We start from the raw sequence: 25,357 nt of genomic DNA on the forward strand, positions 1-25,357 counted from the left end.
TCTTCTCACTAATGCTTTGGTCTGGAAAATAAACGTTTCTTCTCCACTCACCACCACCCCCCTAAAATTTATGCTAAACATGTAATATGCTGCAGTCTTACTCTTAAACTGATTAGCACATTTTCATACAGCATCTCTTTATAACTGCTGGTACAATGAATATTGATAGGTATAACTAAAACAGAGAAATTTTCTGCGAATCTTAAATTTACTTCCTTTAAGCAGGACTTAGACCAACGGTGGAAAACCACAGCTTTAAAATTGTAGAAGAAAGCTGAAAATGGAATGCTGAGCTAACTAGAACTTATATTAAAGACGGAAGTAGTGACGAGATCAAACTGCTGGGTTGTTCTTTTCTTTTTTTTAACCAGTATAAAGTCTCTTCAGTGAGTTCCCACTCAAGTGTCTGAGGACTATCACAGCAAGCTTCAATCCTCTTTCTTAGGTTCTGTCCACATTCGTGTACCTGCTACATGAGTTTGCCAGTTACAGACTCACTTACTTACCTGTTACATGAGTTGCTCTAGCCAAGGTCAGTATCAAAGCTCGGTTCAGTTCTTCAGATTCAGCAGACAGCACCGTTTTGGGATCGCTAAGAAAGCGTGTGAACTGTGGCTGTACCTCAGAGCTGCCGAGCGCTGTGATAAGCCTGAGAGCAGTGCTCTCCACACTGCAAAGTACAAAAACAAAAGAAACGTGGGAAAGTACAGCTGCATACAAACTGTCAGAAGCACAAATAAAAATTCAATCCCAAGTTAACTACAATAAAAAACGTACACAACAAATTCTACCTTCTTTAATTAAAAACATTTAAAAAAATTTTTCCTTTGTGTGAGAATGAGACTTGGCAATTTGCTTTTAAAACCTGAGGCGCTGAATTTCATAGAGCTCAGACTTTCCTACAGATGTGAAAAAGATAACATGCAGTCTGCAGGGCTCAAAACTTTTACCTGGAAATAAAACATCTCAAAAATTACATTTTTTTCTGTCAGAAATACATTTTCATTTGAGTAAAATTAAAATGTGAAGATGCTCTATTCATAATCGGAAGTACATTGAAAACTAGCAAAATTCTCAAAGCTTATTAACGACAAAGGCTTGGGGTTCTCATTCTCAGTCTAAATGTCTGGAAGGAAGGACTCAAGTATCTGAAGCGGTTTCTGTTTCCAGAACTTGGATTCAGTTTCTTCTACACAGGAAACAAGGAAAAGACAAATGCCAGAAACAGAAAGCTTTGACAAATATGTACAGAAAACTAGCACGAGGTAAAGGGTAAGCCCCACAATGCCAACCAAGTCCCCAATGAGTCTTAAGGACAGACGGCCTCCAGGGAGCTTACCAGAGATGAAGCTGGTTCTGGTTCGTTTGGGCCACCGCAGCCAGCGTGTGCAGATGGCTCAGGAGCTGGACTCTGTAATGAGGCTGAATGTGGTGCATCCGGTAGCTGAACATCTCCAGAAGTGTGTGCAAGATGCCCCATGCATGAGACTTGAAAACTGTCGGCAAAAGCTGACCTTGAGGAACCAGATCATTTGAAAGCTCAAATTAGTAAAAAACAAAAACAAACAAAAACCATGCATTGAAAGGCATTTGTAAAAGTCACAATGAGTAAAATGTACGTGATGATTTTATAGTATACGTTGGGGGTGGGGGTGGGGGTACGGACAGATCTTAATTGTGATACCAAGTTTGCTTTTGGTTTTCCTGAAATTTGACAAAATGAATCTCGAGTTCATCTGGAAAAACAAAATAGGCGAGATAAAAAAAGAAGAAAATTCTCTTTCTTCACTCCTTTAGTTCTCTTTAAATTACTGTGTCAGTGTGAATGTTCCCAAGTGTTTGAAACAAGAAAATTCATTTTTTAATAACAAATATAAAACTTGCATCACACCTGCTCTTGTTCTCTTCTCCCTTCTAAGAAAATTTTACTTGACTTTCCTCCCCAATTATCTGGGAGGAAGAGTATAATGGTGGGTAAAATGAAAATTATCCTGGGTTGGTGAAAACTTAGGAGTTATTATGAATCAAAAGAAACACTTACAGATACAAATTCATTATTTAAACCTGCACAGAGCCCAGAAGACAATATAATGTATCTTCTGCAGCGTAGAAATACAAAGTCCCCGCTGCCAGCCAGGCTTCCTGGCCCTCCAAGCTGGGTACTGCTGCCCTGGGGTGAGCCAGCAGCAGACACACCACACACGGAGAACACGGGACAGGGACTGCAACCACGCCTGTGTGCCCTGCCCCCTGCATTCCCAGATCCTGAGCCCAGTGCCCTTTTCTCACAACTCAAGAACTCACTCTTCTGGGTCTACCATTTCTTAGTTTCCTTTTTGCTTTATTTTTTACTATAACATTTAGCCCCTTATGAAAGATATGCTACATATTTTACTTTATTTACTGCCTGTTCTCATTAGCCTGTAATGAGTGAATGGGTCAATGGTGATGAACACCAGAAAATTGGACGTACTGATAAATCCTTTGATGCCCAAAGACTCTATTTCCATGTAGACCAGCAAACGGCTGTAAGTCTCTACGAGGGCTGGCGCTAAGGCCACACTGGACTTCGCATGAGCAAGCTTTATCACCCTGGTAGCAATGCTGTGAATAAGGCTGAGGGGACACACAAGAGAAGAAAACAAACACATACAATGTTAGCATAAATGCAGGGGCTCCTCTACTTTACGCTAACTTATTCGGTATAAATCTACATTTAAATAGGAAAAATTACACTGAGGCACTTGATATGTTTAAGGAGTGAAGGAAACTTGCTTGTAATGCACTGCATGACCTGAGATTAAATCTGGTTTTCATGATTCAGTTGACCCCCGAACAATAGGGTTTGAACTCTGCAGGCCCATTTATACATTTTTTGGATTAAAAAACCCAAAATAAGAACTATAGGATGCTAATTATTTTTGTGCGAGCATTTCAATTCTCAAGCAAATGGTATATTGCAGTAAAAAGTGATCCATTGTGGTTCTCACATATGTTCATCATGTTCAATGCAATACGGCAAATCTGAAATGACATCATGGAACCCAAGCAAATTACCATTAGCAATACTGAAAGTGCTCTTGAGAAGCAGAGAAAGTTATGGAATTACTATAAAAAATTGAATTGCTTGATATATACCCCAGACTGAAGTGTGCAGCTGCGGTTGTCTGCCATCTCAAGACAAAACGAATCCAGTGTAAGGATTAGTGCTTTAAAAATCCATATATAATTTTGACTTCCTGAAACCTTAACTAATACTAGCCTTCTCATTGCCATCAGGTTGATTCTGATGTATAGCAACCCTACAGGATGGGGCGAACTGCCCCTGTCGGTTTCCGAGGCTTTCTTTACCTCTTTCCTTGGGGAGAAAGCCTCACGTAGACTCACACTCCATCCAGCCTCTCTGGTCTTTTTAAAAAGCCACACTGCTTAAATCTAAAGATGCCTCCATGCTTACGCAGTGCAGCATCACATATAAGCCCATTCTTGTAAAATTAACCAAACCAAACAAAGCAAAAAAACACCTATTTATGCCAAGGAAAAGACATCTAAGCTAAATACGGACGAACTTTATTCTGTGTAAGTGGTGTGATTCTGGCAATTTTCATCTTTCTTTAGTTTTATTTGTAAATTCTAGAATTCCTATATAAACCAAACTCATTTTTGTAACAAAATAAATGTAACTATTAACAATATGTGCCTACCCATAAAACACCACAAAATCACGAAAGCACAGTCTATGTTAATAACAAATATACCTCATTTTGGCATGAACTGTGAGTGAATCTAGGAGGTTCATTGGTAAAGGAGTAATCGATCCTGATGCCAAACAGCTTGTTCCAGGGAGAGAGATCTTCATAATTCCATTTCCATAAATTGTTTCTACCAGAGCTCCCATGGGTAACGTAAAACATTCTGAATTTGTAGAATACGCATTACACAATAGGGCAATCTTATAATCATTCATCTGTAAACTTTTATTTCTCAGACTCTGCTGTAAGAACCTAAAAAAATTCCAGTTCCATTAAACAGAAAAATACAAATTATTTCCATAAAGTTAACTTGTATTAAAAAAAAACCAAAACAGTATATAATTATGCTGATACTATCTTTATTCCTACAGGCATTGTTGTTTCTTCCCAAAATTTAGAGTGAAAACACTACCCAAGATTGGGTAACATTTCAGAGGAGCATAATTACAAATGAACAGTAGCCTCTGTTATACTACATATGCAGTCTTGTATTAGGCTCCTGCTCAGAGAATTAAGGCACTTTTCACAAACCCATGAACTAGATTTCTAATTATTACTTGTGCACAACCATATACCTTTATAGGAGTCACTGTGAAAAGATATTAAGTCAGTGCCTCATACAATGCAAATCAAATGAAACGTGAAGTTATCATTGCCTTTGGGTTTATCTGTAAATTCTAACAATCCTACAATAAACAATGCTCATTCTTCTAATAATATATACGTGATCATTTAAAAAGACATGTAGGCACAAAATATGTACTACAGTCTGCTGTGACTAGAGTTGGTCATCCTTTGTAGAAGTCTAGGTGAGAAGTTCAGCTAGTTCCCACACCTTTGCCCATGGCACCAGTCTGAGAAGGGCATCCGCTTTGAGGAGTTACAACTCCAGAAGAGATCAAAGGAAATATGCCAGCCAGACCAGATCCTGGCGGCCCACAGAGTGAAACCTATCTCAGTAAAAACCCATTCAAGTCCCAAGCACTTAAGATCCTTCAAAACATTTTACCTACTCTTGGAAATCAATACCTTTAAAGTACAACCTGTAAAAATCAGGATCAGCCTCAAAAATTAAACACACACACACACACACACACACACACACGATTCATCTTCCAGGTGGGTTTTTATTTTCCTTTCTCAAAACCATTTTATTGGGAGTTAATTCAGATATATCATTCCTTAGTTCCAGGTGTTTTCTGATGCAGGGATTAGTCAAATTTATATTGCCTCATCTTCACATTAATAATATGATCAATATTAGATTACAGTTCTGCTATTTAATGAGTGAAGAAATTAACTACCAAGCTACAAATAACTCACTCATGGTGAAGATTCAGGGAATGAGGTATTGGAATGTGCAGCTTGGAGTTGTCATTTTGTGCTTTTCTATTGAGATGGATCCAAATACAAGTCATCGCAAAGGCATGAGTTGACTGAGGTTTGTTAATGTCAGGAACTGGGATACACTGAAAAATAACAAGGTACATATTATAAAATATAGAAGAATGAAATTAATCCAATTGATATGTTTATCTTCAAAAAATATCCTTTATTAATTCCATCTAGTGGTTCTTTGAATATTTAACAGACTATATATGAAGGCTTACACCATAAAATGCTGATATGATTACAGGCTACGTTTTTAATATGCAAAGAGAATACAAGAAATACACAGATGCTGAGTTAAGCTTTTCCTGATGAATATCAGATTATTTCCTAACAAAAATAATTTTTAAATGGTAAAGTCTTTCCAAAATCAGCAATAGATTTTGAAAAACACATTACCTTTTATAAAAACACAAAAAAAAACCCAGATATCCATCATATTAAAGGATACATGACTTATTTTGAAGAGAAATACTATAGTGAACTCTCTATGAAATATTTACCCTAGATATGTTTTTTTCTTTTAAATCTCTTGGAAAATATTAGCAACGCTTAATTTAAATTCCTTAATTCAACACCTTCAAAAGACTCTTCCAATGTAAAAAAACTCCACTTATCTCTTTTCTACTGATTGACTAATATTTAAGAATCTGAAGCAACCTAGATTGAGTTTAGGAGGGGGAAAAGCCAACACAAAAGAAAACTTTCTAATATATAAATTATGGCTTTAACTCTTCAGTTAAAAAAGAAACATGTTCAGTTTCTTTCATATTTATTTGCTATTGGTTTTAAAATTAAACAGTGTGAGAAATCTTTCTCAATGTGAAAAATGAAAATATATGGGATTTCTAAGACATATGCTTTTCTACAATATATAAACAGTAAAGAAATATACACTCTAAAGAAGTATACCATTAGGCATACTGAATACTGATGCGTGAAATGATATAGGACCTAGAATTTGCATAGTCCATCATTAATAAAGTAGATGGCAAGGAAGGAAAGATCAAGAATATTTCTTGGTGATGGATACATGGAGTTTGCTATTCTAGCCAATTTTTCATATTACTGTAAAAATCCACCCTCCCCCCCCAAAAAAGATTAAAAATAATAGCCGTCATCACAATATATTAAACAAAACCTATATTAAACAAGACCCCTGGAGGGGCTCCATGGCTGCGCATTCCTGTGCATGTGGAGTACATGCAAACAACAAACAAAGGCAAGGACATTGTTGTTAGTGCTCTTCTCACAAAACCACACTAAGACCCTAACACACAAATCAGACATAGTTCTACCATTACTTTATCTTAACTATGCAGGGAAACTTACTTCCTTCTCTGGGTACAGAAGGTCAAAGAGCTTCATAACAGGAAGAAAATCGGCAAGTGCATTTTTCTGAATACTTCCGGATATGAATTGCAGGAGAACCCACATCAGATGATCTCGGCCTTTAATAAGTCCTCGCCCTGCTAACTACAGAGGATGTTTAAATATATATGAATGAAGGAAAGTTCAAAAGGGAGAGGGGAAAGAGAGACACACACAAGGAAACCCTTATTTCAATTCTTACAATGTCAACATCTAATGTTGGCATTTCACTGCAAGACAGACCAACCAGTTTCTTCATTAGTTTTCATATCACATGCACATAGATTTGTTCCTTGTTAGCCCTACACAACTATATATGTATGTAATTAAATGTTTTAGAACATAATCGATCATGTATGTACATGACAATTAAGATGAATAAAATTCTTCTTAAAATAATTCATCAAAATGAATTGCAGGATAGCAAAAGGAATTTTTGTTTTAATTGGAAAATTAAAACAAATGAAAAACTGCTTATCAAAGCTTTCATTGTTGTTTCCTTTGTTTGAATTCAAGTATGATCTTTGAACTGCCAGGTCAGCAGTTTGGAGCCACCACTACATTGGAGAAAGATGAGGCTTTCTACTGCTGTGAACATTTATAGCTTTGGAACCCACAATGGCAGGTCTACTTTGTCCTAGAGGGTCAATCTGAGTTGGAATCGACTGGGGAGCAATGAGTTTTATCCATTCACTGCCAAAGAAGAACAATGAGTGACCTTAGATTTGTCATTTCTTCAGTTATTTTTCAGGTACCAAGGCCCATTAACATCTTTGGAACACTTGGTACCTGGTTTCTCTTCTTGGCCCTGACATCGGTCTTCAGCATCTCTGACCTGGATCATTGGAGTATCTATCTCTTACTAATATCCTTGTTTGTGGTTTTGTCTCCATCTATGTCCACAGCATCATCTTCCTACATAAGAGCACTTGCAGTGAAATTTTCAACTGCATATAATGATGTCCTCACTTTCCTCATTGCCTCTGAAAGAAAATCTACACTCTAGAACAAACACCTGAAGGTTCTCTTTGTCTAGCCTCACCTCCTTACTGTCCCTAGCTCTCAAAGACTTTTCCCTTCACATTTTCATCCAAGTTCTCACGGCCTCTGTCCCTGTCCAAATGACCCTACTGCTAGGGAAACACACTACTACTGTTTCTCCTTGTCTTTAAAGAGCTCCATGATAAAATCACTCCCAATTTCTTTGTTGTTGCAGTTGTTAGCTGCCATCAAGTTGATTTTAATTTCTAGTGACATAGCTTCACATAACAGAACCACTTAATAGTCTTCAAGGTTTTTGGAAGCAGAGCACTAAAGCTGTCTTTCGAGGTACCTCTGGGTAGGTTTGAACTGCCAACTTCTCCCTAGTTGTCAAGTACTTAACCAAGGACTTCTTTGATTTCCTTAGTAGATGCTATTCCCCTTGAACCAAAATTTTAAATTGTGGGTGAACTAAAATGTTACCTGGAACAGCAAAAAATTACTGGTAGAAGGCCTGCTAGAATCTCCCTCTTAGAAAACAAGAGCAACATACATGATATACAGTAATCAAAGGCTCAAAGGCAGTGGCCAACTTCATTGCTTTGAATGTGTGCTGCTATCCAGAAAGCTGGTGATAATCCATGGCCACATCAGGCTCCTGAACAGGCTTCACCAAACCTCTTCTACATCTTCCACCCGAGGGCTTTGACTCATAATTTCTCCCATTTCAGTTAATGTTCCAGATCACCTAAAGTAAGAAATGTGGGCTTTTCCAGTTGTTTTATGGGTTCTGAGGGAACTGCCTTGAACGTTGACTGATATATGTATCTGCCCCTTAGAGGAGACTCCATGAGAGTATATACAGTGAGTGCCCTTTCATCTGGTGTCCACTGTTCCCTGCACTAGGATCACCCAGGATGAATGAACGAATCTTGCTTTCACAGTGACAAGAAAGTGAAAGTTAGGAAACCATAAAAACATTTAACAAAACAGAAATATTGGCTCCGAACCTGTGGCACTATCCAAATAAAACCACTAGGCAATGCCCACACCATCTAAAACATACTAACAGAGGAAAGCTGGAGAGCAAGATTTGGTACATACCTTCTGATGAAGAGAAAGAACCATATGTGGAAAACTTGCAAACTGGAAAAGCACAAAGAAGATGAGCTGACTCGAGAGATGCTGCCACAGGAGCTGGCTGGTTCCCCCGTCGTCAAACTTCTCTTCCGTCTCTGAGCGCTCCATCGCGTACACCACCAGATCCACCAGCTGGTCCTCCAGCACAGGGCAGCGCTGCTTGTGCTGTAGGGCAGAGATTACATACAGTATTCCAAAAGCCTGCGGGTTAGTTTCACAAGTTACCAGTTAATGTGCATTAATTGTAACAAGAGGCTGGGAAGCATGGGATGAAGTTGAATTGCAGAAGTTAGAGAGTTAGGCTAGTCAATCAAAGCTGCATCGTGTTACATGGACAGAGAGGATAAGTTTCAACACAAAATTTTTCTTTCAGGGCTCCCACAATACATCAGTTCCATTAACTTTTGACTTCCACTCAACATATTTTGTTTCAATTCAACAAAGGGCACTAGACAGAACATTTTTGCTCTTTGTCTTTGAAAAAGGGAAACATTTGAAGAGAAATGGAACAGGTACAGCAGTATTCATTTTGCAATCTAACTCAAAATATGAAAACCCTGGATTTCCAGGGATCAAGTACTGTGATGGGAGAGCAAATAAAGCAGTATGTAAATGTACTCATTTCAAAGTAAGCCCGGGTTTACACTAACTTCATGTACAAAGGTATTCCTAAAAAGCCATTAGATTATTCAAACTCTCTTTTTCCATTTGTGGCATTAACCATAATAACCAAATACTGAAGCGGAAACTTGCTCTGCAAAAAAAAAAAAAAAAAATTGATGCCACAGTTAACCTCTACTTTCCCCTCTTAGAAGCCAAACACAATGCAGCTTTAATTATAATTAGACTATTTTCAAATCTAAAATAAGAAAAAGAATTGAGTTTAAACACTAATACATGAAAATGCAACTTCCCTTTCTAGAGGCAAAAAGATCTGTGCTTTATAGTTTAAAAAAAATAATATTTTGCCAAAAGAAATATGTCAAGCCATATTTAAGCCACCTTCATATTTCCTTTATAAATATGCAATATTACTTAGTAGTCAGGCAGTTGTAGGTCTTTCTAGTGATTATAATTACTAATATCAATGCTTTCCCTCTCAACTTTGGATGTGATTATTTAATCTTTTGCCATGAAAAAGGGATATGATTTCTCCAAATTTCGGGGAAAAATGCAAAATGGGGACGGATTTGGGAAAAATAAAATGACAGCATCCCCTTTTTTTGCATGCTCTTTGCCGGCTTCAAACTTGTAAAGCTCTACTCCAGCTGCACTCTTTTAAAAGCATGCAGATCAAACAAACATCTAACCCGAACAGGAAGCATCAATGGTTGGTTCCATAGATTTTCCCCCAAAACACAATGCCATGATCACAGCTCAACCACATTACAGGTTTACAGAGAGCAATATTAACACCACCAGTAGAGACTACAGTACTTTTCCTCCAAATGGAATTATCGTTATGAAGCAGAGCAAAGTGCAACAGACAACACTACAGACTATTTCTTAAACCAGCATGCAAAACTACTGTGTACAGGGCTTGAAATTCACTGTTCTGCCAACCACCAACAACCTAAGGAATGTGTCAGACAACACAAATTTAGAGGGAGATCATTCAAAGTATACAATAGTCAGAAAAATTTGTGAAAAGAAGTAAAGCCAGGATTTCCAGTAGCAATTTTTCACTAATGCTGGGTAGTTGCCTCTAGTTTGGAAAACTAACTGATTTGACATCTATTCCTCCAGCCATGATGGTCTTCAATCAATCTGCTTCAGGAAAAAACAAAACAAAAACAAAAAGAACAAAAACAAAAAGAGCAAAGCTAAATGAAGCGGGTCTTTAGCACCTCAGTTACTTTGGAGTTTTCCTTTTTAGTATTTATTTATTTATTTAAATGGATTTTCACCTACATATGTTCAGGGGTGTAGTGACAATCATACAGCTAGTAATTTGAAGAGGGAAGTCAAAATATGGAGAGATTTATCATGCAAGTACTAGGAAATTTACAGTTAAAGCTGATAAGACTTTCAATGTATGTAGTGCTTCAAATTACTCCCACATATTCTTTAAGGTCTGAAATTCGCCAGAGAATCTCTGGTGCTTCACGGCTGAGGGTGACAAAACATCTATCAGGAGCAGCGCCACATTCCCCAGGTGCTTCTGCTTAAAGCCAAGGACCAGGTCTTAGCCAGCTTGAGAGACAGCTTCAATGTGTTGCCGTTTGCCAATCACCCGCGTACCAAGAAAGAAAGAAACAGCGTCTTGTATGAAATGATCGTAGAAGTAGTTCTGACTTAGTTTTCAATTACTCACAGACGGAAACATTAAAATTAACATTCTCCTACACATAAAAGGCTATTTTACAAATGGGAACACATGAAAATTTGCAAAGCAGTTTAATGATCAATGAATAAAGGTTAATGTGAAATCACTAGACCAAGGTACATCCATAGCCAATGGATATTATGTCTGTGGCTCATCATTTTGCTTTCTGAGAGATTTAGTAAATTTAAGGCTATAAAATACAGGCACAGATTGTCAAATCTGTTAGTTTGTATCATATGTAAATGTATCTTTAGTTAGGCAAATATAGTTGAATTTGTTAGTTTATGTAGATGTGCCATTAGTTAAAATGCATTTTGATAACATCTAAATTTGACATTTTAATGATTCAATTTCTACACAATGGCACAAATTGCACTGGAATCCTATCTCAGTGTTTCCACTGATACAAGTTAAAAAGCAGTTGCAAGTCATTAATAGAAACATCAGCACTAACCTAGTGCATGCTACCACTATTTCAAAAGGCCAAATGATCATCTTCATTCCTAGTAACCTACGTTAATTAAGGGCACAACTTTTCATCTACTAGTTGTGGTATGACTCTGCTGTGGCATTTTAGCACACTGGACTTAAACCCACTGCTGTCAAGTCAGTTCCCAATGCAGTGACCCTGGGGGACAGAGTGGAACTGCCCCATAAGGTTTCCAAGGCTATAATCTTTAATGAAAGGGATTGCCACATCTTTCTCCCATGGCATGGCTGGTGGATTTGAACTGCTGACCTTCTTTCTGGCTTAGTGGCTAAGCACTTAACCACTTTGCCACAAGGTGACCAGACGTCCCACTTTTGGCGGGACAGTCCTGATTTTTAACAATTTTTCCCGCGTCCTCAGCATTTTTAAAAAGTCCCGATTTTTGGAAAGAATGTATGACAAGCTAGGGAACGGCTGGAGGTAGACGGTTTTCGGCTGCCATGTGGCTATTTTTCCAGGATATGAGTTTTATCAATGGTGTCCCGCTTTTGTCCCGCTTTACCAATGTTAAAATCTGGTCCCCTTACCTTATACTATACTATATTTAGGTGGGTTTACATAATTTAACAATTTTATTTTAGCGTTAGAAATCAATTTTAAAACTCAGGACACACTGGAAAGACGAAGGCTCTGTCACTTATTCTACTTTCTTCTTTAATCAAGAAGGCTGCGGGTGAGATCTAAAATGCTAAGCCAATTAATACCAATTTCAAATACAACCTGTCTGTAATAAGTTGAATGATTAGCCCAGTACTTGCCTGTCTTGGCATAACCAGAGTTCACATTATCATAAGAGCTACAGGATGTATCTGTTTTGTAATATATTTATTCAGGATCAAGAATGCAAAGTCTTGTGTAACCAAATATAATAAAGTGTTTCCACTGTGCATCTAAGTCCAACACGCCACCTTGCTGGTCACAAAACTGGGCTATTTATGACATTCTGAATGAAACCAATTTTAGGACAAAATACAGCCCAATTCCTACTGGAAAATGCAATATGCACAGCTCTTAAAAGGTTTCAAGTTTTAAGTAAATTATTGCATTGCTAGAGAAAGGACAAGAAAGTATAGGTGCAGGTATAGTTCTATAATGATCAAAGTTGCAAGAAGATAACTTAGTTAATTTTAATCATATGCATCTTGTACTAGTGTGTACATTTTCTACATTTACTTTCCAGGAGAAAAAAATTAACAACAACAAACCGTATCAAGTCAGTTCAGCATACTACCTACCATGTACAAATCCTCTCACTACAGGGTCTCCTATCAAACAATTACTGATGGATTGTGAATGTTTGACAATGTTTACACTACAGTGGGACCAATACTAATAATGTTCTGTCAGCATTTCCATTATAAACTTTATTTTTTACGGAATTATGTCTTAGTCATAAACTTTTTTTAGGTTGAAACTTGTATTGAAGTGATCAAATCAGAAACACTCTTCTCTGAACAATCAGTCTCTAGTCTGAATCAATCTGCCCCCAAAGAAAGAAAGGCTATGTGGGGGAAGGGAGCTGCAGCTCAAGCACTAGGACATTTTCCACCGAACAGTAAGACCACTGAGTCAACTATGATCCAAAGTTCAAAGCTACTGCATAAATGACTTTTAAGACAGAAGGAAGGACTTTTTCCCCCCCCAAACGGAATACTTACCTCTAATTCAAGTGAAAAGTTGACCGGAATTAAAGGAGTTGGTGCTGTAAGATGTTAAATTGACAGACTATAGGAAGTCACTGTCAGATACTGCAGCATGGTTTAATTTCACATGTACAAAAGCTTGTCCGAACAAGGAAACTTGGTCAATTTTTTCAGAAGAAATAAAAACTTAAAAATAATAAAGAGATACTGCTACTAGGGTGAGGTTTGGCATGCAAAGTTTCAACACTGAGCAAGTTTTATGGCCAAGCTATATGTCCTTAAAAACAGGGCTTTATAAATGGAAGCACTGGCACAACCTTCACTATAGTATTGCAAACAGCAACGCTACTTTAGATGCCCTAGACAAGGATGGCTTTTTAAAAAAGAAAAGCTGGCGTGTTTTACTATGTTGAGCTCAAAAAGGTTTTAACAAAAAGAATTGGAACCACTATTTTGCTCACAGGGGCAAAGTCTTGGCAAGAGACTTGGGACGGCACAAGAGTGCGGCTTACAGAGTGCGCCACAGAGCTTCGCTCCCACCCTGGGCGAGCTTCCACTGCAGGAGCCCACTCCAGGACGTCACTGCTGGCAAAGACGGACAAAGAAGGGTGTTTGTGCAACAGGTGTGGGGCCACCTAAGAGTGTGACATTTTTTAGTCAATCCCCAGGTATACAAAAAAGTATTCCCTTGTATAAAGTTGACCACTCCAACTTTTAAAAGCAGCATATCTATAGTAAGTGGGTTTTTCTTTCTTTTTGGTTTTGTTAATGGTTTCATTTCTAATTTGTTTTATTTTAAGGCAAAGCAATGTAAGTTTTTGTTTTTTTTTTGTGGTTGTTATTCTGGTTGATTGATTTGTTTTAATAGTCTGGAAAGAGAGAAGCCACCACCAATCTTTCCATCTCTGAAAATTCCACCAGGCTAGCTTTAGCACTAAAGGATGAAAAACGATAAAATGGAGTGGGAAGGAAAAACAACCCATCAAAAAGCGACAGGCTCTTTTAGTGAGTGCCAGGTGTTGTCTCTCTGATTAAAAAAAAAATAAAAAATTAAAAAAACAAACACCAAAAATAAAAAATAAAAACAAAAACAATCCAGCAAAAATAACTCTCATATCCCAAGAAGAAATTTGTTTTAGTGGCCTTGGTCTCAGCATGGTCCTGCCAATTTCAAGCCCCGACCATACACGTATTCTCTAAATGGAATCAGTGGCTACAAAGCGGCCAGCGTATCGTTAGTCACAATACAACAGTAAGGTTGTGAACATACCTGAGCAATGTTCAAGGTCTAGAGCATTGGAGGATGGGCAGGACAAGACAGGACAGAACAAAAATAAAGGAAGAAAAAAAGAAAAGACAAAACAGTGACTATGAGGCCAGCCTCAAGGAACCCAGAGTCAGCACAAACCCTCCCACATGTTAAACCCTGAAGACCAAACACCAAGCAGTAACCAGCAGTGAGGCCGCACTGAAGATACCAGGGGTTACAAAAATAGACACCCAAACAAACAAGCAAAAACAAAAATTAAAAAGTCCAAAAAATTATGGTTATGTCATGTGTAGGTTTCTCTGGCAAAAGGTATACTTGAAACTGGCCTTATAGAAAAAAAAGCAATGCAAAATAAACCAACTTTTTAAATATCTCTTTTAATTTACAGTTTTTAAAGCAATATATACACGATAGTAACAATAGTGTTTATAAATTACATATTTTAAAAATCACCAACTAGTTCTTAACTGTTTTGCTCAGTTAGCTATAGCAAAGAAAGGAGAAAAGAATAGTGCAGATTCTATGCAGAATTTACTAGGTTTCCAGCACAGTACAGTACCTGCTTATTTAAACCTAGCATATTGCAGACCATATCCCTGGAATAAGGCTGCTCCAATACATATCTCAACAAAGCAGTCTGTGGTTCAAACAGATCCTTTAAAGAAAATAAAGAAAATTATTGCTTCAAGATCAAGGTTAATTGTGAATTAACGCATTTGAAAATGGGATTTAAAAACCTTCTAAAGACACTTGTTACCATCACACAGCAGGCAGTATCTAGTAGGAGAAAGGAAAATCATAGGGTTTTAGTGCTTACAGTTAACTGGTTAAAACCTCTCAATTGACAAGCGGTTACAGTGAGGTGACACGGGGCTTGCCCAGGGTGACACACACAGGCTGTACCAGTGAAGGTGAAACTAGCGACCTTCCAGCCCCTCCCCCACATCCAGTGCACTTTCCATGCTACTATCCTGGAAATACAAAAGGTTTACAAGTTTAAGTTGTAAAACCTCACAATGTCAGTTATACAGATTTTGTCCCATGTGATATTGCTCAGAAGTCTCCTTAAGATCCTTCCTTCCGTTCTGTTGAAGCTTAACAGCAAATTTTTCTCTAAGTGGACAATTTCTCATCACAAAACTAAGTTTATAATGAATATCAGAGTAGAAAGCTATATTGAAAACCAAAATATCTTAGAATTTGTAGCCTTGTTCCAAATGACAACTTGAAAAGCTATCAAATATCTCCAATCCAAGAGCTACACATATTGAAATGAGCTCCTCTTTTCTCTAGTAAGATTCTCAAAAGTTGTTTTTTGCTCTCAAATATATAAACTTTTAGAGATGTTAATGAGTCATGTCTATTTATACTTGCTAATTCACTCAATACAGATCAATACAAAAACATGTTAACTTAGAAATAATTCTCTTTAGCTCATTCTAACTCTTCTATGCATACTCGACCGCTTTGAAGTCATTTGAAATTTTCCAAGACACGTCCCTTTCACTTCCATTTATACTGCTAAACATAGCATTTTGAAGCAGTCACTGCAAAGTTTATCTCAAATTCCATTTGAGTAGTATTAGATATGTGTGTGTTTTGAATGATCTGTTGGGTAGTGGGAAAAACAACAGAATTTCTGTGCCCACAGTTAACCTTTTCAAACACCTCAACAGATAGAGATGAAAGTGAAATCAAGGGACTCGCCCAAAGTCAGAGGGTGACAGTGAAGATGAACTCAGAACCCAGGCCTTCCAAGCCCATCTCCTCCACCGCACTTCACACGTCCATGAGGGGCTTCAGAACGTTCTCGGGAAAACAGACGTAAAAGATAATGCCATTTTCCCAAGAACTTTTTGCAGATCTCTCGTACTTATGCATGCACCCCTACGGACATATTTCATATGCATATATGCATACATTATGTAGATGAAACAAAAATATGCACATAATCACAACTCAATCTATAAGACTGTGCAATTGAAAGGTAGAGAACTTAAAAATAAATACTAATTGTGTTAAATTGTTCTTATTTTTATAAAGAACACAACAGAAAACTTGATTCCTAGCTGGCCTTATTTAAACGCCATTGCCCTTGGGTCTATTATAGCTCTTGGTGACACTATAGAATAAGAATTGCCTCCAGATGGTTTCTGAGGCCAAAATCCTTATGGGAGCAGAGAGTTTGCGAGGCTCAAACTGTCACCTTCTGTTACAGCATCTGAATCTTTCACAGCTGTGCCACCATCCCTCTCAATTCATCCCAGTCACCAAAGTCGCTATGCATTCCCCTTGTAACATATATGTGGTTATATAAGCATCAGCGTCAAGGTATCGTTTGAAAGGACTCCTTGAGAACATATGAAAACAGTAACGAAGTGCATGGCTTTATGTAGAAAATTTTAGAGAGCGGACTTAACACAGGTGCAGTTGCAACAAGAACGACCTAAAAGAAGGATCAGTTAAATCTGCAGGCCTAATATAACAGTTTGAGCGGTGCCCCTTAAAGGCATATCAGAATTACAGTTATCTGATAAAGTAAGCTCTCTTTCCTTTACAATTAATTAGAAACGACTATTAACGCTATCATCACATTAAAGTCTTAAGCATCACACTAAGTAAAGAACATTTTTCTACTCCGAATTCTAATCAAAGAGGAATGGAAGGTAGTTTTCAATCCCTTAATCATTGTAAACATAAACACAATGTCCACATTCTAGATTCAAATCCTGGCTCTACCTACTGCTTCCTAAATGTGGGATCTTAGTTAAGTTACTGCCCTGTGTGTCAGAATCGCCATCTTGTCATGGAGACAGTAAGACTCATTAAGAGCAGCTATTAAAGGACTAGTGCTTGACACATACTAAGTTAGTTCTTTTCAGTATGAATACTATGACTCACTCTCATTGCCTGGGAGTAGAGAGCCCAGTGGAAAGTGCTGGTGATTTTGACCTGCTGATCATGTGAATCAAAACCCCAATGAACAACCACTATACCACCAGGGCTCCTATCAATTCCATGACAATAATGGTAAGTTCTATTCAGTTTACCACTTTTTCCCATCTTAAAGTTTTGCCCCTTTGGACTCTCAAAGTCTAGACCTGTCATACTTCTCATTTTCAGTAAGTTACCAAATTACTGTCCTTTTTTACTTTTAAAAAAACATTTTTGACCACCACCCACCTCCGCATGCCCCCACCTTATTCTGCTTACCAGGCCATCTCCAAGAGAATATAATAAGTCTCATCAAATTTGCTCATAGGTTTTGTTAATTCTCACATATTATTTTCCTGCTATCTGAGGGCTTTTTCTTTGAGACTTTTCTATTTCAGTATTACACCCCCCCACCTTTTGTCAAACTAAAACACTGAAGACCCATTCTTTCTTCAATTTTAAGGATACTGCATATCTATTTTTAGGAGTCAATTTAAAAATTAAGTTTTCTATCTCCAAGTGCTTTGCCAAATCTGGAGCAACAAGGAATAAACATCAGCACTATCACAAACCACTAGGTATAGTTGAATACTGGAATAACAAGATAAACCACTTATCAGACTATAAATATTAAACATTTGTAGCCAAACATTGTAAATGCTGTAAACAAATTGTATACCTGTGAAAAATGAATTGGCAGAATATGTGCGACAGAGGTATTTACAACAATGGCCAAAAAAAGAAAGAAAAAAAGAAAAAGCTGCCGAGACTACTGATGTACCACTGAAACCTTCATGGGATTTGTTCCTTGGCTTGGACGCTCAGGATCATGGTTCCAGGGAATATTTCAGTTAATTAGCCTAATAACATGTTTAATGTCTCTAGCCTACCTCCTACTTTATTGCAAGCGGCTATCCGATTGGTCTCTATTCGAAAGCGCAACAAAGGAAAAGAGGAGAGCAAAGACTAGGAGGAGTATATGCAATGTGTGGCTAACTCTCTCCACGAACAACTGAGGTCAGCAGAACTGAATGGTGCCCAGCTAATACTACTGATCATTTTGAGCAAAGAGTCTATAAAAGAATTTTGGTAGAGAGAGAGGGATGCAGAACAGAATTTCAAATTCTTATGGACTCCAAACTCCCTGGAGGCAATGGGGACTGGACAGAACCCCTGAAACTACTGCCCTGAAAAGAATCTTGAAAACTGAAACCAAAAATATTCCCTAAAGTCATCTTGAAACTAAGCAGTACTTTTGTTAATCTAGTTAAAAGAAAGTCTGCTTTGAACAGGATGCTCTTTTAAAAACAATACATGTGACAGCAGTAATTTGAAAGGGTAAACAGAGACCTTAGGGGGCACTGAGTCTATGTTAATGGTGGAAGGGTAGCAATGGCGGCACAACTCAAAACTGTACTCAGTGTCACTGAATCGTACTTGCAGAAATGACTCAATGAGAACATTTTTGCTGTATGTCAACAATAACAACATTAACTTGAAAACCAAATTCAAACTTAACGACCCAGAAAATTACTTCCTGAGGCTACGGGGCTATAACTTGGCATCACATATCTTATACTGGGCTGAAACAGTCAGATAAACGCAAGGCCCCACTATGTTTAGCAACATACCTTATCATATGGCAAAAGGCCTTTCAGAGGAAAACGAAGAGTGGCAGGGTCTAATTTCCAGGAATTACAAATGGCACCGGAGTTATTTACAACTGGCAGAAGACTGCAGCGACCTGTGCAGTTAGAAAAAGAAAAGAGAAAAAAGTGTTTTAAGGTAAATGAGAAGGTGGATCCCTAACTTTAGGTATTCGTAGCAAGTCTTTAAATAGTAAGTGAATAAAGGATCAAGCAAACACAAGAGAGAAGTTCGGAAATTTTCTTTAATTAGTTTTACTCTAAAATGAATACAGGCCTTTCAAACTCAAAAATGTCTTCATCAGGTCCACATGGTTACATCAGGGGTTCAGTAAACTACAACCCACAAGTCAAATCCAGACAATCACCGGTTTACCATAGTTTCATGGGTACACACTGTTTTTGCACTAAATACCAGAGTTGAGTAGTTGCAACGGGCTGTGTAACCACAAAGTAAAAGAATTCACTACATGCCCCTTGATAGAAGATCACGGAGATTAACCATAGTAGGCAGGATGCCGGAGGACTCGATACAGCAGATAAGGTTCCGCTTATATATTCAACTGCCTAACAAGTAACCACTACTTGGATGTCCTGCCCACTTACTGCCACCAAGTGAAGTCCAACACACAGTAAACCCCAAGAGTTTCCAAGGCTGAGAATCGTTACGGGAGCAGAGCGCCTCACCCTTCTCCTGACGAGCATCTGGTGGGCTCAGACTGCCAACTTTGCAGCTAGCAGTGCAACATTATCCACCAGGGCTCTCAGGGCTCCTTTGGATCTCCCATAGGCATCGCAAATTCAACTCATCATTTTTCTTTTCAAACACGAATCACTTCCACGGCTCTCTAAATGGCATAACTAACCCAGTTAAAAGAGCTAAGAGTCTGAGAATTTAAAAAATATACCCCAGGTGGTCTAATATCTATTTTATACTTCTAGAACAGTAGCTTGTTCAGAAAGTTCTTACTATTTGATCAATGAATAAATAATGGTCTAATTCCCAGATGGCTCTGAGGCCATCATGACTTTTAGAAATAATTCATGGGTATATGTGGGCACTGCAAAAACTGCCAAATTATATGCTCATTTTTGTCAAGAAAGTTCAGAGACTAGCAAATCATGACAAATGGAAAACAAAATAAATGAAATAAAAAACAAAGGTTAAGAATAAAAACAAAGTGAAGGGGCCTGATATTCTCATGTACATGACCACTGTGTGGTCTGTTGGAATTTTAGTTATCTAGATGCTATGGTGCTTTACCAGCTGTATTAAACATAATAGCACCTACTAGAGCTTTCTACCTGAAGCTCAGACCTAGTCTTTATACCTATTTTTCTCTCTATCCTCTTAGAAAGTTATTACAATGACAAGCCACTGAGACACAACTGAGCTATCATTCTGTTCCTTTGTTTAATAGTTAGAGTCTAAAAATCAGGTGCCATTTAATATATTTTAAATTATCCTACCACAAATGGAGTTTATTCTTGCCGTGGGCCTGAAGGTATCCACAAAATCTGATACCAGGTTTCCAAGTAACTAAAAAAAAAAAAAAGATAACACACAATTAAATATGAAAATAAATTCAAAATTTCTCCGAACACAATTATTTATGTAAAATGAGATCATATGTTTAGTGCTGCCCGGCACTTCCTAATTACTCAAAGATTATTCCCTTTTGCTTTCAAACAATTACCTACCAGTTTAGCTTTCCCTGAGTAAGCCATGTCACACCACCATATCCTTAGCTATGCAATGAAGCTGTGTGTATTTTAATCACATAGATGAACTGCTTCAATGGCACAGCAGGGAAATCAAAGCAATGCATCATAAGGATTGAAATATACGTACATTATTTAAGGAAAGTAGTGACTACTTCTTTAAAATCTTAAAAAAATAACAAAATTATAACAAATTTAAAACTTGAACTTCAACTTAAAATTTTAGAAAATATCAAATGTACCCAGTGTGGAAGTTTTCCCTCAGGATACAGTTTCCTGATCTCAGTAACTGCAAAATAGGCCGGCAGCAAACAGGCATTTCTTTCCAAGATATATGCTATAACCTATGTGAAAAAAAAGGACAATGTTACTTTAAATTTTTAAGCTTTAATGATTCTATTGGGAGTGACAGATATCATAACATTGCTACCACAATCAGTTTCAAAATATTTTCTTTCTCCTTGAACTCCTTGATATCAGCTCCCCTTAATCACCTCCCTTACCCCGCCCTATCCCCCAGGAACCCGTATTTAGTTTTAACCATTTAATAGCTTTTTTGGGGAGTGGTGTCATATTTTACACAATCTGATATATCCACTCATATACAATTCTGCTGTTCATCCCATCGAGTGGGGTCATACAGTCATTAATGCTATCAGCTCCCCATGTCTCCCTCCCCACCCCCTTCCTGTACCCTCAAGGAACCATTACTCCTGTTACTGTTTCTGAAGGGTTATCTATCTTGGCTTTCATATATGGAAATGTTACTACTTTTATTAGTAGTCTGTCAGCCTTTTACATACAACAGTAACAACAACAGCAAAAAGACTAGCAAAAACTACATGGATGCACTGGTCTTAAATTGCAGTAGAAAGCAATTCATGTATATGTAAAGAACCTCTAAAAACAAAGATTAATAAACAATGGAATGGATTGTTGATGGTTAGTCAACTACTCTCAATATGCTTTAAAAATTGGTAGACTTGCGAGGACAAGAATAGACCAGAGTAACTATCCTTGCAACATGTGCTACAAAGCATGAAGATAGTTCATGCGGCCCATTAGATGACCTCTTCTGAAGGTTTAAAATATCCCAATATCTTTATTAATGTTTTCATCGTTAAAGTCACAACAAATTAGTCAAAAATTCCCGATTGTAGTGAAATTGTATCTTTGAGCATATATGAAACTTTTGTAGAAATAAACAAATCGGACATTTACAAACAACTAAAAGTTTAATAGCAGAACTCAACCAAGCTGGGCTTTGGGAGGTGAAGATCCATGAACTTCAGCTGTATTTAGATTACCTCTCTGGCTGCCAGAAGCTGCTGCACAACAGCTGAGCTCACTGTGTTAGGAATTGTCAAGATTTTCTCCAAAATCACTTTTAAAAGATCTCGAACGCCCTGGAGTAAGACAGGCAGACATGGGTTAAAAGTAAGTAGCATGCCGTGGGCTAGCTAACGTTAAAACATGCCCCGATTCTGAAATAGGATGTTTCCTCTGGCTGTTGTTAGCAGCTGTCAAGTTGGCACAGGATCCAGGAGACCCAGTGCACGGAACCAGTCCCACGGTCAGTTACAGATCAGATTGTGGTGATCCATCGGGTTTCCACTGGTTGGTTTTAGGAAGTAATTGCTGGGTTTTCCTTCCTACTCTTAGTCTGGAAAGCGTGCTGCAACTTGTTCTGTAGCATAGCAGCATGCGATTTGCCAATGAGAGATGGGGTGACTGCCCCTGAATCCAACCCAAGAGGAAACGTGAGAATTCTACCATGGAATCACCAATGCCATTTACTTGTAAATTAGGCCTCATTCAAAGGTTTCAGGGTAATGTGCTTAGGGAAAAACTTCAAGATCACACCTTTCACTCTTCTGAATCAGTGAACACTTAAGTCTGTAACATTAATTCAAGAAAAGAGCTGTGTTCCAAAGAGAGTGCTATAAAGGTTACATAATACGAACCAGCAATGTCACTTAAAAATGAAAATCTAACTTTCTTTACTTTTCTAATGTTACAAAGGACAAAAATGCTTAACTCATGACGGACAGAAATACGAGGACTCAAAAAACTGTGGAAAAATGGAATGAAAAGATACTGGATTATTCCAGGAACTATTGGAGACCAGGGTGTTGAAGGCCATTAAGACTCAGCCTTGAAACGGCTGAGAAGTCTCACGACCCAGGTGTCAGTATCTGCTGTTTGCTTCTGCGCCTTGACATTGAGACTAAGAAAAAGAACAAGGACGTATGCGAGTTCTGGGAAATCAGGATGGTTAATTTTCTCAAGGATGCTTGGTTTGGAAAAACACAGACTTGTTGATATGTATCCAATGTGCTTGCTTAACAATGAGAAAAATATAACCCCGGATTGTTTCTGCATGTATAAAAAGAAGATGTAGAATAAACTCGGGGCTTCAGTATTTACTGTTGCCCTCCCAATACTTTGTCTCTTTTTTTCCTTAATCCTCACTCCCCCTTTCAGGACCGTTGGACTAGTCGGCAGGCTCTGACACCAGGGCAAGAAAACGTGGATCAGAACAACTTTCTGGCAGATGACTTTTTATGCTCTCTCTCTCTGGCATTCCAACTTTATTCTCCCTTTTTATCCATCACATACCTTAACCCCTCAAGTGAATCCAACAAAGCTATTTATTCTGTCTCCACATATTAACTAGTTGCAGTACTTCAAAGCAGAATCTGATACAAAAAGACATCTCTCACTCAACATGCAATTACTGACTATAAATTATGTGACACGTTTTGTAAAAAAGACAAAGCACATACGCAGAAACAATTATAAACCACTATACAAGCAAATGAGAAGACAAAACCTGCCTATTAAACAGCTAAGATATTAAAGGATGAGAGTTAGCTTTGTGTTAAACCGTGATTCACACCAGTGTTTATGCTCGTTCGGTGATTTCAGATTAGAGACACTGCAAAAGGCATGGAGCAGAGTCGGGGTGGTGATTCTGTCAGAGGACAGCTCAGGAGAGCGGCTGGGACGCAGCAGGGAAGCTCTCCAGCACTGGTGGAGGGTGGAGGCGGCGGAGTGCTGAGGAGGGCCGTTAGGGAAGACCAAGGTCGGTGTGAAGCAGGACCTTGCTCCCTTCGTGGCGGATGCCTTCATCCTATTCCACAAAGCCCTGCTCTGTGCTTTCTCACGTGCCATACGGATGGACCCAACACCAGTGCACAAAGGGACAGATTGTGCAGCGGCCTTCCCTACTCAGAGAAATATATTAATCACCTGCAGTTTTCAGAGAGGCAGAAATACACAAAGAAAAACAGATTTTAAAAATGCTTCCACGTAATTTCTTGTCTGAAAATAAGGTACATATATGGAAATAATTAAAGAAAATTACCTTGTAATCCACTCCCCCGATGATTTTCCGAACCAGTTTAAATGTTAATGCCCAAAGCTGTGTTCTTTCCCATTCAAGAGTATCGGAGTTTATCAGGGATTCACAAACCAGCCTATAAGAAAGGAACACCCAATCCAATTACAAACAGATTTTTCCCTTTTTTTTAATTAAAAGATTTTATTGGGAGCTCGTACAACTCTTATAACAATCCATACATCAATTGTATCAAGCATATTTGTACATGGTGTTGCCATCATTGTTTTCTAAACATTTACTTTGTATTTGAACCCTTAGTATCAGCTCCTCGTTTATCCCTCCCCCTCTCCCACCCTTGGGACCCCTTGATAAATTATAAATTATTATTATTTTCATTTCTTACATTGACCACTGTCTCCCTTCCCCCATGGTTTCTGTTGTTTCCCACCCTGGGGTGGTGGTGGTTATGTGTCAGTTACTGCGATTGGTTCCCCCTTCCTCCCCTCTTCTCTCCACCTTCCCTTTCCTGGTATTGCTACTCCCATTCCTGTTCCTGAATTCTGTGACATGAGCTCCTATCTCTTATCTGTAGCAGTGCACATGCTCCGGTCTAGCCTGCAGTGAAAGGCAGGACTGGGGTCATGACAGTGGATGAGGAAGCCCCAAGGAACCAGAGGAATATTTGAATACTTGAATACTCTGGATACTATATTTCTCATAGCAAGCACTTTCCATAAAAGTATATTATTATGCAAAGATAATTTGTTAATTATATGCACAGCATTTTACATTCTTTACCTACATGAAAGGTAAAACACAAAGAACTACATTAATATTCATAATACTTTACATCTACTTTATATAATATTCATTATGCTTTACTTCTACTAGAAGGAAGCCCACCAAAGGCTGAACACTTGGCCAAATGTTTACCAGATATCAGACTGTGTCAGATTAGATATTTCTAAAATACTGGCCAGATTTTCTCACTGGCTTTTCTGAAATAGGATACGAGCCCTGTTCACACCAGGTTAAGCAGGAATGCCAGTGTTCTTTCCTTTTAAATCTGGGCAGGCCTCAGACTTTGGAAACAATGATGCGAAGACTTCCAGGCAAGTTACTAAAAGTTAACACAACTTCTCCAGGGGCCTCTACTGCACACTTGCTCGAGAGCTCCCAGTCCACAGGGAAAAGCTGGTTTACCGTCCAGATGACAACCAGGCATCAGGCACCAGATGTGTTAGTCGGAAAGCCTTCGTCATGACTGCAGCAGCCACTATCCGACTGAATCAATGAGATCCTGCCTGACAAGAAGCTAGCTACGAAGTTCAGTCAACCAACCCAACCACT

General features: G+C 38.2%; 1 protein-coding gene across 1 annotated transcript in view; it reads right to left on the reverse strand.

Moving 5' to 3' along the window:
• Positions 1 to 25,357, reverse strand: part of MED23 (mediator complex subunit 23) — a 49,432-nt gene that overhangs the window by 21,264 nt on the left and 2,811 nt on the right. The window contains exons 3-16 of the mRNA XM_004702230.2: positions 24,032 to 24,143; positions 21,972 to 22,070; positions 20,907 to 21,008; positions 20,413 to 20,482; positions 18,928 to 19,040; positions 14,922 to 15,017; positions 14,363 to 14,380; positions 8,598 to 8,798; positions 6,474 to 6,617; positions 5,076 to 5,221; positions 3,759 to 4,004; positions 2,474 to 2,616; positions 1,340 to 1,514; positions 507 to 670 (exon numbers count right to left, since the gene is read on the reverse strand). Of these exons, the coding sequence (XP_004702287.2) occupies positions 507 to 670; positions 1,340 to 1,514; positions 2,474 to 2,616; positions 3,759 to 4,004; positions 5,076 to 5,221; positions 6,474 to 6,617; positions 8,598 to 8,798; positions 14,363 to 14,380; positions 14,922 to 15,017; positions 18,928 to 19,040; positions 20,413 to 20,482; positions 20,907 to 21,008; positions 21,972 to 22,070; positions 24,032 to 24,143 (1,829 nt within the window). The remainder of the gene's footprint in view (positions 1 to 506; positions 671 to 1,339; positions 1,515 to 2,473; positions 2,617 to 3,758; positions 4,005 to 5,075; positions 5,222 to 6,473; positions 6,618 to 8,597; positions 8,799 to 14,362; positions 14,381 to 14,921; positions 15,018 to 18,927; positions 19,041 to 20,412; positions 20,483 to 20,906; positions 21,009 to 21,971; positions 22,071 to 24,031; positions 24,144 to 25,357) is intronic.

Source organism: Echinops telfairi, unplaced genomic scaffold (assembly GCF_000313985.2).
Source record: "Echinops telfairi isolate 266 unplaced genomic scaffold, ASM31398v2 ScPeMD7_3533;HRSCAF=4204_0, whole genome shotgun sequence".
Taxonomy (NCBI): Eukaryota; Metazoa; Chordata; class Mammalia; order Afrosoricida; family Tenrecidae; genus Echinops; species Echinops telfairi.